The 14,687-nt window shown below is 37.8% G+C and overlaps 1 protein-coding gene across 5 annotated transcripts in view; it reads left to right on the top strand.

The window, feature by feature from the left end:
- Window positions 1-14,687, top strand: part of TMEM131 (transmembrane protein 131) — a 257,449-nt gene that overhangs the window by 103,090 nt on the left and 139,672 nt on the right. For all 5 annotated transcript variants that reach the window (XM_005575032.5, XM_005575031.4, XM_065526617.2 and 2 more), the window contains one exon: window positions 11,802-11,870. In XM_005575032.5, coding sequence (XP_005575089.3) covers window positions 11,802-11,870 — 69 coding nt within the window. The remainder of the gene's footprint in view (window positions 1-11,801; window positions 11,871-14,687) is intronic.

The raw sequence follows: 14,687 nt of genomic DNA, 5'->3' as shown, positions 1-14,687 counted from the left end.
ATTGGTGAGTCAAAAGTAAATGCTGACATCGTTTCATTAAGTATTGTCAGATTCTCCTTCAGGGTCTGTACCACCTTGCATTCCCTCATCGGTGAAAAACAGTACCTGTTTCCCACATCCTTTCCAACAGAAAGTGTTATATTTTTAATTGTTGCTGATCTGATAGGTCAGAAATTTTATCACAGTGTAGTTTTAGCTGGTCTTTAATTATGAGTAACGTTAACCATCTCCTAGTATTTAAGAGCCATGCTTATATTTGTCTTTTGATGTTGTCTGTTCATGTCTCTTCTACCCATTTTTCTCTAGTGCTTTTATTTTTTTCTGATTGTTTTAAAGAGTTCTTTATATATTGGAGATATTAGTCTTATTTGCAAGTATCTTCTCCCTGTTCGTCAGTAGTCTTGATTTTGAAGAAATGCACTTCTTCATAAGTATGCAATTAGGTTAAATGTAAAAAGACGTAGGAAAACAAGCAAACATTAATCTTTAAAATGCTAGAGTGGTTATGTTACTTTCAGACAAAGTAGACTTTAGGACAGGGAATATTATCAGAGACAAAGAAGGACACTTTACAGTTATGAAAGAGACAGTCCCCCAAGTAGATACAACAATCCCAAATTCTAATATTGGAGCATTAAAGTACATGAAGAAAAAAAAATGAGTAAAACTAAGGGAACAAACCCACAGTGATTACTGAAGATTTCAACATTCATCTGTTCATAACTGATAAAATAGATGGAAAATCAGTAAGGGTGTAGATTTGAAGAATACTATTAAGTAACTTGACCTAATAGGTATTTATTAAATACTACATCCACCAAGATCAGATTATATAAATTATACTGTCTGATTATAGCAAAATTAAATTAGAAATTGGTAACAATGCAAATCTAGATATTTTATAATTGGGAATTAAACCAGAGCTTTTCAATACTCATGGGTTAAGAAAGAAATCATAAGGGATATTAGAAAATGCTTTGAAAACAAAAATATAACATATATTAGTCTGCTTGTGCTAGACTGCCATAACAAAATACCATAAACTGGGTGGCTTAAAACAATAGACATTTATTTTCTCACAGTCTGGAATCTGGAAGTCTGAAATCAGGGTGCCAGCATAGTCAGTTTACACTGACATCTGTTTTCCTAGCTTGTAGGTGGCAGTTATTCCCCTGTGTAACTCACATGCCCTCTTGGTGCGCATGTGTGCATGGGGGCTTTCTGGTGTCCTTTTTCGTAAGGATACTAATCCCATTGTATTAGGGCCTCCCCCCATAACTTCATTTAACCTTAATTGCCTGCTTATAGACCCTGTCTCCACATAACAGTCATAGTGGGGATTAGGGCTTCAATATATGAATTTGGGAAGTGGGGGTGGTTGGGGGGAGTTCACTTCATAGAGCAACATACCAAGTTTTCTGGAATTTAGCCGAAGCAGTATTTAAATAGACATTTATAGCTTTAAAAGTTTATATCAGATAGAAGAAAAATTTTTAAATGAACAATTTACATTTCCAGTTTAAGACACAGAGCATCAACTTCAAGTAGAAGAAAATAAAGGATATACTAGAAATCAATTAAATAGAAAGTGGAAAAATCAGTGTAAACAAAAACATTATTTGAATCTAGCTAGATTGGTTCAGAAAATAAGGCAGACAAAAATCAGTAATGAAATAAGGGATGTCACTACAGATCTTATAAATATTCAAAGAATGAGAGAAATTATGAATCCCTTCGTTCTCAAAAATTCAACAATTTACATGAAGTGGTCAAATACTTGAAAGATACAAATTATTAAAACTCACCAAGAGAGAATAAGAAAATGAGTTTTTAAATATCTTTTAAAGACATAGAACTTACAATTTTAAACCTTTCCACAAAGAAAACTGCAGGTTCATATGACTAAACTGGTAAATTCTATCAGACAACTAGTGAAAAAATACTAGTCTAAACTGGTAAATTCTATCAGACAACTAGTGAAAAAATACTAGTCTTACATAAACCCTTTTAGAAAAGAGAGGAATAGAGTGTCCTTCCTTACACGTTTTACGAGGCGATTATTGCAGGCATTACAAGAAAGCTAGAAGCTACATCTCTTCAAACATATATTCAGAAATCTCTAACAGAATATTAGCAAATCAAATCCAGAAATGTATAACAAGGTAATGTATCATGACCAAAAGGGGTTTATCATAGGAATGCAAGATTAATATTTGAAAACAATATAATTTTTCTTGTTAACAAAATTTCGGCTGGGCGTGGTGGCTCAAGCCTGTAATCCCAGCACTTTGGGAGGCCGAGACGGGCGGATCACGAGGTCAGGAGATCGAGACCATCCTGGCTAACACGGTGAAACCCCGTCTCTACTAAAAAATACAAAAAACTAGCCGGGTGAGGTGGCGGGCGCCTGTAGTCCCAGCTACTTGGGAGGCTGAGGCAGGAGAATGGTGTGAACCCGGGAGGTGGAGCTTGCAGTGAGCTGAGATCTGGCCACTGCACTCCAGCCTGGGCAACAGAGCAAGACTCCATCTCCAAAAAAAATAAAAAATTTCAAAAACTTTTGTAATTACTTGAATAGATGTGGAAAAAGCCTGTGACAACATTCAGCATCTGTTCAGCATACGAAGAATAGAAAAGAATGTCTTTAACTTGATAAGGAGTATCTATGGAAAAGTAACAGCTAACATGATATTAATGGTGAAAGATTGAATGCTTGCTTTCTAAGATTGGGAAAGTGGCAAGGATGTCCACTTTCATCACTTACATTAAACATTGTACTGGATGTAGTAGTCATTACATTAAGCCAAGAAGCAGAGATAAGAGCCATCAGACTGGAAAGGAAGAACAAAAAGGATTTTGTCTACAAACCATGTGATTGTGTGGATAGAAAGTCCTAAGGAATATACCAAAAAGTAATACAGTCAATAATCAGAAGTAACTGATTTCTTCATAACAAGTACAAAAGTGAAATGTTGTAGAAAAATGTCATTTACAATATCATAAATCATTGCATACCTTGGGATAAATTTAACAAAACAGTGTTGAGACCTGTACACTGAAAACTGTAATATAATAGAGTAATTAAAGAACTCCTAGATATATTGAGAAAGATCCTGCATTCATGGATTGAAAGATTGTGAAGATAATTCTCCCCAGATCGGTTTTAGATTAAGCAATTCCAATAGAAATTTCAACAGACAGTTTTTTTTTTTTTTCACAAATTGATAAGCTGCTTTTCAAGATTAGATGGAAAATGTTAAGCATCTAGAATAGACCAAACAAGTTTTAAAAAGAATAAACAAATTAGAAGATTTAAATTACATGTTTTGAAGATCCAGTTTAAAACTTCTTGTCCGTATGTGCCAAGGTAATTCAGTGACACAAGAATACTCTTTTTCAGTGGGGGTTACAATCCTAGTCTCTGATGACACAGACTTGAAACCAACAAAGATCAAAAGAGACAAACAAGGGCATTACATAATGGTAAAGGGATCAATGCAACAAGAAGAGCTAACTGTCGTAAATATATATGCACCCAATACAGGAGCATCCAAATTCATAAAGCAAGTTCTTAGAGACCTACAAAGAGACTTAGACTCCAACACAATAACAGTGGGAGACTTTTGACACCCACTGCTAATATTAGATCAACGAGACAGAAAATTAACAAGGCTATTCAGGACTCAAACTCAGCTCTGGACCAAGCGAACCTAATAGACATCTGCAGAAATCTCCACCCCAATCAACAGAATATACATTCTTCTCAGCACCACATCACACTTATTCTAAAATTGACCACATAATTAGAAGTAAAACACTCCTCAGCAATTGCAAAAGAACAGAAATCATAACAAACAGTTTCTCAGACCACAGTGCAATCAAATTAGAACTCAGGATTAAGAAACTCACTCAAAACTGCACAACTACATGGAAACTGAACAACCAGCTCCTGAAGGACTGCTGGGTGAATAACGAAATGAAGGCAGAAGTAAAGATGTTCATTGAAACCAATGAGAACAGAGACACAAAGTACCAGAATCTCCGGGACACATTTAAAGCAGTGTGCAGAGGGAAATTTATAGCACTGAATGCTCACAAGAGAAAGTAGGAAAGATCTAAAATTGACACCATAACATCAAAATTAAAAGAAGTAGAGAAGCAAAAGCAAACAAATTCAAAATCTAGCAGAAGACAGTAAATAACCAAGATCAGAGCAGAACTGAAGGAGATAGAGACACAAAAAAATCCTTCAAAAAATAAATGAATCCAGGAGCTGGGTTTTTGAAAAGATCAACAAAATAGATCACTAGCCAGACTAATAAAGAAGAGAGAAGAATCAAATCAATGCAATAAAAAATGATATAGGGGATATCACCACTTATCCCACAGAAATACAAACTACCATCAGAGAATACTATAAACACCTCTATGCAAATAAACTAGAAAATCTAGAAGAAATTGATAAATTCCTGGACACATACACCCTCCCAAGTCTAAATCAGGAAGGAATCGAATCCCTGAATAGACCAATAATAAGTTCTGAAATTGAGGCAGTAATTAATAGCCTACCAACCAAAAAAAGTTCAGAACCAGACAGATTCACAGCCAAATTCTACCAGAAATACAAAGAGGAGCGGGTACCATTCCTTCTGAAACTATTCCAAACAATAGAAAAAGAGGGAATCCTCCCTAACTCATTTTATGAGGCCAGCATCATCCTGATCCAAAATCTGCAGGCACACGACAAAAAAAGAAAATTTCAGGCCAATATCCCTGATGAACATCGATGCGAAAATTCCCAATAAAATACTGGCAAACCAAATCCAGCACCACACCAAAAGGCTTATTCACCACGATCAAGTTGGCTTAATCCCTGGGGTGCAAGGCTGGTTCAACATATGCAAATCAATAAACGTAATCCATCACATAAACAGAACCAGTGCAAAAACCACATGACTATCTCAATAGATGCAGAAAAGGCCTTTGACAAAATTCAACACCCCTTCATGCTAAAAACTGTCAATAAACTAGGTATTGATGGAACATATCTTAAACTAATAAGAGCTATTTATGACAGACCCACAGCCAGTATCATACTGAATGGGCAAAAACTGAAAGCATTCCCTTTGAAAACTGGCACAAGACAAGGATACCTTGTCTCACCACCCCTATTCGACATAGTATTGGAAGTTCTGGCCAGGGAAATCAGGCAAGAGAAAGAAAGAAAGGGTATTCACATAGGAAAGGAGGAAGTCAAATTGTCTCTGTTTGCAGATGACATGATAGTATATTTAGAAAACCCCACCATCTCAGCCCAAAATCTCCTTAAGCTGATAAGCAACTTCAGCAAAGTCTCAGGATACAAAATCAGTGTGCAGAAATCAAAAGCATTCTTATACACCAGTAACAGACAAACAGAGAGCCAAATCATGAATGGACTTCCATTCACAATTGCTTCAAAGAGAATAAAATACCTAGGAATCCAACTTATAAGGGATGTGAAGGACCTCTTCAAGGAGAACTACAAACCACTGCTTAGTGAAATAAAAGAGGACACAAACAAATGGAAGAACATTCCATTTTCATGGATAGGAAGAATCAATATTGTGAAAATGGCCATACTGCCCAAAGTAATCTATAGATTCAATGCTGTCCCCATCAAGCTACTGTTGACTTTCCTCGCACAATTGGAAAAAGCCACTTTAAACTTCATATAGAACCACAAAAGAGCCCATGTAGCCAAGACAACTCTAAGCAAAAAGAATAAGGCTGGAGGCATCACACTACCTGAACCTGACTTCAAACTATACTACAAGACTGCAGTAACCAAAACAGCATGGTACTGGTACCAAAACAGATACATAAACCAGTGGAACAGAAGAGAGACCTCAGAAATAACACTACACATCTACAACCATCTGATCTTTTACAAACCTGACAAAAACAAGCAATGGAGAAAGAATTCCCTATTTCATAAATGGTGTTGGGAAAACTGGCCAGCCATATGCAGAAAACTGAAACTGGACCCCTTCCTTACACCTTATACAAAAATTAAGATGGATTAAAGACTTAAAAGTAAGACCTAAAACCATAAAAATCCTAGAAGAAAACCTAGGCAATACCATTCAGGACATAGGCGTGGGCGAAGACTTCATGTCTAAAACACCAAAAGCAATGGCAACAAAAGCCAAAATTGACACATGGGATCTAATTAAACTAAAGAGTTTCTGCACAGCAAAAGAAACTATCATCAGAGTGAACAGGCAACATACAGAATGGGAGAAAAGTTTTACAATCTGTCTGACAAAGGGCTAATATCCAGAATCTACAACGAATTTAAATTTACAAGAAAAAACCAACCCCATCAAAAAGTGGGTGAAGAATATAAACAGACACTTCTTAAAAGAAGACATTTATGCAGCCAACAAACATGAAAAAAAGCTCATCACTGGTCATTAGAGAAATGCAAATCAAAACCACAATGAGATACCATCTCATGCCAGTTAGAATGTTGATCATTAAAAAGTCAGGAAACAACAGATGCTGGAGAGAATGTGTAGAAATAGGAACGCTTTTACACTTGGGGAATGTAAATTAGTTCAACCATTGTGGAAGACAGTGTGGTGATTCTCCAGGGACCTAGAACTAGAAATACCATTTGACCCAGCAATCCCATTATTGGGTATATACCCAAAGGACTATAAATCATTCTATAAACACATGTACACACATGTGTTTATTACAGCACTATTCACAATAGCAAAGACTTGGAGCCAACCCGAATGTCCATCAATGATAGACGGGATAAAGAAAATGTGGCACATATACAACATGGAATACTGTGCAGCCATGAAAAAGGATGAGTTCATGTCCTTTGCAGGGACATGGATGAAGCTGGAAACCATCATTCTTAGCAAACTAACACAAGAACAGAAAACCAAACACCTCATGTTCTCACTCACAAGTGGGAGTTGAACAATGAGAACATATGAACATACAGAGGGGAACATCACATGCTGGGGCCTGTCGGGGGTTGGGCGGCTAGGGGAGGGATAGCATTAAGAGAAATACCTAATATAGGTGACAGGTTGATGGGTGCAGCAAACCACCATGGCACGTGTATACCTATGTAACAAAACTGCACGTTCTGCACATGTACCCCAGAACTTAAAGGATTTAAAAAAAAAGTCTTTTTCAACAAAGGATACTAGGCCTACTGGATATTTACAGTGAAAGAAAAAGTGAACTTTAATCTTTTAACACACACCATCGCCATAATTAAAATGGACAATAATAAATAGGCTCATATCTAAAAGTTAAAGGTATAAGACTTTTTAGAATAAAACCAATCTTTTCATAGAAATATTTGTAAACTGGACAAAGTTTTAAAATACCAGAAACACATACCATGAAAGAAAAAATGAGGCTGGGCGCAGTGGCTCACACCTATAATTCTAACACTTCAGGAGGCTGCCGTGGGAGAATCACGTGAGACTAGGAGTTTGAAACTAGCCTGGGGAACATAGTGAGACCCTGTATCTACAAAAAATAATAATAAATTAGCTAGTTGTGGTGGTATGTGCCTATAGTCCCAGCTACTTGGGAGGATGAGGCCAGAGGGTGGCTTGAGCCCAGGAGGTCAAGACTGCAGTGACCCATGATTGGACCACTAACTGCACTCCAGCATGGGCGACAGAATGAGACCCTATCTCAAAAAAGAAAAATCATCATTTCGACCTCATCAGAATTAAAAACTTAGGCTTTTCAAAAGAAACCATTAATAAAAGGAAAAGGTAAACCAGGACCAGGGTAAAAATATTTGCAGCACATAACAGGCAACTCTTACAACTGAATGAGACAGACATCCCAGTTAAAAAAACTTTCCACAGACATTTACAAAAGAAGGTACCTAATTGTACACCAAGGAAGTGGAAAGATGGTCAACATTATTCATCATTTGGGAAATGCAAATTTAAACTAAAAATGCATTTATGGGAGAATATATATCATATAGGAGAAGTCCTATTCATTTCTTTTAAATCACTGTTTATTTAGCTGGCTCTTTAATAAAAATCATATTTGACATCAATTTAAACTGCTGGTGACTTTGATAGTTTTACTAGTAAAGGCACTTCCTTCCCCACCTCTTATTTGTGACCGTAATGTTTGTGGATCAAGATGCAAAATAGTGGCTCCTAAATGTGAGGATGCTTAAAAATGCAGGTTTCTGGGGTCCATTCTGCTTACAAGAAACTAGATTCTGGAGGTGGGGCCCTAGAATCTGCATTTCCACAAGCATTGTAGGTGTTTATGATGCAGGTACATCACAAACAATTGTTTTAAAAATGCTGGGCCAAAGAGTATCTGTTGTTTAGGTAGTAGTTGATCCTAGGAAAACATTTGAAACTCCCAGAGACCCAAGAAGCCCTATGTCTGATTTGGGAGTTTCCTGCTCAACTTTGACCTGACAGTTCAACAGGCAGTACGACCATTCCCACAAGATTTCTTGTCTCTTCAGCTGTTTCCTAGCTTGAAATCAGAAAATAGTCTTCATCTCCATATAAATAAGATTTTAGTGAAAATTTATTAAACCAATTGTATTGAGGCTTTAGAACATATATAATCATTGCAGAAAGCATAAAATAATGCAATATACTATCATAATGTCTCAGATTTTGTTGCTTTGAAATTGTCAAAGGGTGAGCCCAGCACACTGGCGTGCTGCACCTGTAGTCCCAGCTACTCAGGAGACCAGCTTGGGCAACACAATGAGACCCCTGTCTCTCAAAAATAGTAATAATAATAATTTTAAAAATCAGGAAAAAAACTACAATGACATTAGCAAAGGCTACCGTTCTTTATATTGCAACTTCCCCCATTTGTCAACATTACATATTTGCAGACATTTGCTTTCTGTTAATAAAGCACTAAACAGTGCCATGCCCTTTCTAAATAAACATGGGTAGCAACCATTTGAATCAGCTGTGGAGACATGACAGCTGTGTTACTGCATTTTGGGTTTGGTTAACATAGGATCGTACCTGTGTCAGCTTGCATTGTACTTACTCGGGTATTAAACTGTTCCTTAGATATAGATCTGCTGTTGTTTTGAAAATATGCTTTTATTTATGAGATAATCATATTTGATATACTGTTTCCTCTATCTCATTCTGTGAGCACTTTGTAAATATCACAGTACAGTTGCTGGACATCACATCTTTGAAGCATTTTACAGGAGACAAGACATAAAAAATAAAATTAAGGATTTGAAAGGAGGAATCAAATTATTACTTGCAGATGATTTGTCTGCAGTGATCATTCGAGATAGTGCTCATTTTGGCAGCACATGTAGCAACAGTGGAAAATCAGGGGAGAATCTAAACAATTAGAATTAAACTCACCAAGGTGATTAAGATCAGTATGTGAAAAATCAGTAATACCCTTGAAAATCTTCCTCTTCCCACTTCCAACCCATTCCTCCCATGTCATGACCGTGTATCCAGTGAAAATCTTAGAATGAGTTATCCTTGATCCCTCAAAATCAGTCCATCAGCACAACCAGTTTTCTCAAGCTTCCAAATAATATTCAGAACCAGCCACTGCTCGCTACTCTCCCTTGCAGCCACCCTGGATTGTAGCCGCCATCACCAGTTGCCTGGAGCACTCCAGGACTTCCCTGCTTCCCACTGTTGGGCTCCTACAGGAATTTCCTTGGTTCTTCACAAAGTAGCCAGAATTAACCGTTTAATATGTGTGAGATCATGCTACTCCTTGCTCAAAAACACTGTAGTTTGTTACACTTAGAATAATCCATGCTCCTACAAGGAGACCTGGCTCTTATACCTCTGAGCTCAGCTCCTACCTCCTACTCCTCCCTCACTGCACAACGGTCACTTAAGCCTCCTTGTTCAACTCACCAAATACATTCCTAACTTTCTTCCCCTCGATCTCTGCCGTTCAGAACTTGGCACTAGTGTCGCTCCTTAGAGAGGCATTTTCGGTTCCAGCCACAGCCCCGGGGTGTTTGATTTTTCTTTATACACACATCTTCACCTAATATATTCAACTTCTGATCCCCCGACTAGGATGTTACTGCCATGACAGCAGCCGCTTTTCTTTGTTCCCCACTGTAGCCCCAGCCAATAGACAGTACCTGGCACAGGGTACACATTCATATGTTTGTATTCAGTGGATGGGGTATATACTGTTTTACCCCTCCTGGCCACTTTAGACATTTCCGTTTGTAATTTGCAGAACAGCCTCTTGGCTCTGTGAGAGAAAAACACTGTCTTAATCTCCTTTTTCTCCAACATCTAAACAGTCCATGGAATTAATATATAGGAATTGTATATTATATGTAGGAATATATATTACATTATAGGAATATATATTATATAGGAATATAATATAGGAATTAATGACATACAGTTATGCCTTATGCTTTATTTTTACTTTATTAAGATTTATGTAAATTTGAGTTTCATACTAATAAAACTGATGAGCTGAGGAGTGTCTCTTGTTTTAAAGGAGCCAAAGAGTAGTGCTGTTATATCACATCTAAGAAGGGCAGAAAGCAAGAAGGAATAGATGCCTATACTGACTGTTGCAAGGAATTGTGCCTTCGTTTCCCGGTGTCTTTAGTTTCGTTCTTTAGTAAAATGTAATCTTACATCTGGTGCTTGCTTTCTTTTTTTGTTTGTCATCTTTTCTGTTCAACATATGCAGAGGGTTCTCAAGCTATACAAAAGAATGTTCTAAATTGGTAGGGCTAAAAACATGTTTGGATTTTATTACCTCCAGCTAGATTATTCCACTACTCAGATTATTTAATCTTTGTAGAATTGAATTAAAGCCAAATTTCCTCCATATTATGAATGTCCTTGTCTATTTCTAATTATTTCCTATATCTCCTAAATCCTAGATATTTCCTCCGATTCCTGAATCCTCAATGAAATTACTATATCATTTCAAAGCTTATGTTACTATGAATTTCAGTGATGATGGAAATAAAGTAGCCTCACAAAATGGGTTTTGCTCTGACATCATTTCCTAGAACAAAAACATCAAAATCTACTATTTTGAAACTTAGTGACTGACTGAATTTCTGACTTTCTCAGTATATAAACACTTTAGGCATGTGAACCACCTCCCCCCTCACCAAAGGTCATTTATGTTTTATGTCAGTGTTAGCCCCTGATGATATCTGAGGTTTGCTATTCAGAAATCTGTTTCATTGAGAAGTTGGGTATCAGGTGGGTTAGTTAGAAGAGGCTACTGAAATATTGAGGCCAGGACATCAGAGATCAGTTCTAGTGTATTCCAAACTTTCAGATGAAATAGATATTTCAGTTCTTGGAAATCTCTGTCTCAGATTCATTTTTGTTTAGTCCTTTGCCACTCTAGTTAACAATACGATCTTGATTTTTGCCTTCATATATTGTCTGCTAAATGTATGTTGTTGTATCAACTCTTTATTCATCATACATGTATCAAAAAATCCAAGTGACCTATTAAAGTGTATCGTTACCAATTATACCAACCAAATTTCAACATTCAGTCTGCCTGAGCATTTTCTATTTTCATATCCTTTGAAGAAGAAAAATACTCCCACTTTTTCATTTTCTAAAACGCAGTCTTTATTGGTTTCTGCTAATTTAAAAAGTAACACATATTTCTGATTGTTAGACCCAATTTTTCTTAAAAAATGCATTGTTATGACAAAAGTCAACTGTCTGAATAGAGTTTGGGGAAACATATATTTTGAAGAATTGCTTCTTATGTTGTTTTCTTTTTATTCACAGTATATCTCTCTACCGGGGGAATTGCAGGCCCATACGATTTGAGCCACCAATGCTGGATTTCCATGAACAGTAAGTTTAAAATTTTTGAATTTTCCATTAAACTATTGTATGTATTTTACATGCATTTGTCTTGTCTTTTGCCTGTGTTATATCTATATGGGAAAGTTACATGTTCTAGTCATCAGGAAAACAAATGATACTGAATGCAGTTTGACAATGGGAAGCAAGTATCTATTAGGAGTCTAACATACACTATTTTAGGAGTCTAACATATAGTGTTTTTAAAGCTTGAAAAATTCTCTCATGTTGTAGTCTCTGGTTCAGAGAATCTTTGGAAATGGCAAAGAACTTACCGTTAGCCGTTTTGATTAGCACTTCATTTTTATTTTTACTATTTAAAAATCTTCTTGTGAATAAAATATATTCTATTCATTTAATATATGTGCTTTTAATATACAAGCTCTTATACATCACCAAATAGTATTATCAGCAACCCAAAATGGCAAGTAAAAGCAAATGCACAGACAGACATGGTTCAGTCACAGAACTGCCTTGATGAGCTAAGCAAACCACTGCACACTCTCCCCCAAGCAGGAGAGACCCCCTAGCCTCTAAGCACCTAATATACCCAAGGGCCAGCAAAGCAGCTACGTACCTGCACTCAGCACCTAAGAAAGAGCCCCACAGTGTTCCACCAAGATATTTCCTTGGCCTGCCCAATGGCCCTGCACCTGAAATCAGGGCCTGAAAAACAGCCCTGTGGGCAGCCACCAGCAGACACACCTCCATACCAGCTGAGCAGCTCTGTGCCTGTGTCTCAGGCCTAAGAAATAGCCCTCTGGGTCGTCCCTATCAAACATGTCCCCATGCCAGCCAAGCAGCCTTGTGCTCACATCCTGGACCTCAGAAACAGCCCCATAGGCTGCCCCTGGCAGACACGCTTCACAGCCATCTAAACACCCATGTGTCTGCTCCCCCATCCTGAGAAACAGCCCCATGGGCCACTCCAAGCCAACAGACAGCCAAGCCATCTGAGAAGCCGTGAGACTGCATCCCAAGCCTGGAAAACAGCCCTGCGGGCCATCCCTGGCAAACACACTCCCAGTTCAGCTGAGCAGCCTCAGTGGGCTCCCAAATGTCCCTTCACAGATTCTCCAAAAAGAGTTTTTTCATCCTGCTGAGTCAAAAGAAAATTTTAACTCCGTGACATAAATCCACACATCACAAAGCAGTTTCACAGATAGCTAGGCCTGAGAAACAGCCCTTTGGGCTACTCCTGGCAGGCATACCCCCACGCCATCCAACTAAACACGTGCTTGTGCTCCTGCCCGGAGTGACAGCCCTGTGGTGTAGAGCCAGACCCTAAGTTGGCTAGATTCCAAGCTGCCTAACCCGCTGCATGGATGCACACGTCCCTGACCTGAGAAAGCCTTGTGAGCCCACCCTCAACAAAGCTGCACCACTGCCACCACAGACTCTCTCAGCCCAGGCTGCTGAGATACTTGCAGACGTCAGGTGTGACTCACAACTGAGGAAAGTACACAGAGACTACACTGCAGTGCCCACCTAGACACAGATGCACCAAAGCCAATGCACCCCACCAGTCTGACACTCCAAGACCCATTTATACAAGTAAGTCTTTCCCTGTGAAATGTACTCCGTAAAATTGGAAGAAATGACTTTTCTACCAGATGTATAGAAATCAACATGGGGACACATCAAATATAGAAAAGGAAATATGACACCTCCAAAGGAAAAAAATAATTCTCAGTAACAGACCCCGGTCATAAGAAAATATGCTAAATGCCAGAGAAATAATTCAAAATAAACTTAAAGAATCTCAATGAGATACAAGAAAACACACAGTTCAGCAAAATCAAGAAAACAATTTATGATTTGAATAAGAAATTCAACAAAGAGATAGGTAACACAAAAAAGAACCAAACAGAAATCCCAGAGCTGAAGAATTCAATGAGTGAAATAAAAAATACAGTCAGGAGCTTCAACAACAGACTAAACCAAGCAAAAGAAAGAATTTCTGAACTTGAAGACAGATCTTTTGAAATAACACAGGCAGACAAAAAAAGAAAAAATGGTAAAGAAAGCCTACAGGATGTATTGTATACCATGAAGTGAGCAATGTGGTCATTCCAGAAGGAGAAGAGAAAGGAGAAAAGTGTAGAAAATACACTTAATGAAATAGTAGCTGAAAACTTCCCAAGTCCTGAAATTCGAGATGGACATCCAGGTCCAGTAAACTCAAAGAATTCCAATTAGAGTCAGCCCAAACAGGTTATCTCTGAGGCACGTTATAGTCAAATTACCAGATGTTAAAGGCGAAGAATTCTAAAAGCAGCAAGAGAAAAGTGTCAAGTCACATATAAGGGAATTCCCATTAAACTAACAGCAGATTTCTCAGCAGAAAACTTACAGGCCGGGAAAGAATGGAATGATATATTAAAAATACTTAAAGTGGGGGTGGGGGACCTGTGAGCCAAGAACACTATACCCCGCAGAGCTACATTTCAGAAATGAAAAAGGAGTAAAATCTTTCACAGACAAGCAGAAATGAAGGGAATTCGTCACTGCTAGACTGGCCTTACAAGAAATTCTCAAGGGAGTCTTATATCTGGAAATGAAAAAATAACCACTATTATGAAAACATGTGAAGCTATAAAATTCACTGGTAGAGTCCAGACACAAAGAAAGGAAAAAGAGTCAAACTGTATCAATGTGGAAAACCACCCAAACACAGAAAAACCGTAAGAAAGGAAGTACAGAACAAACGATAAAACATTCAGAGAACAATGTGACAGGAACAAGTCTTTACCTGTCAATAACCTTGAATGTAAATGGGTTCAGTTCCCCCATTTAAAAGATATGGAC

Source organism: Macaca fascicularis, chromosome 13 (assembly GCF_037993035.2).
Source record: "Macaca fascicularis isolate 582-1 chromosome 13, T2T-MFA8v1.1".
Taxonomy (NCBI): Eukaryota; Metazoa; Chordata; class Mammalia; order Primates; family Cercopithecidae; genus Macaca; species Macaca fascicularis.
This window is presented reverse-complemented; position numbering and strand designations above follow the sequence as displayed.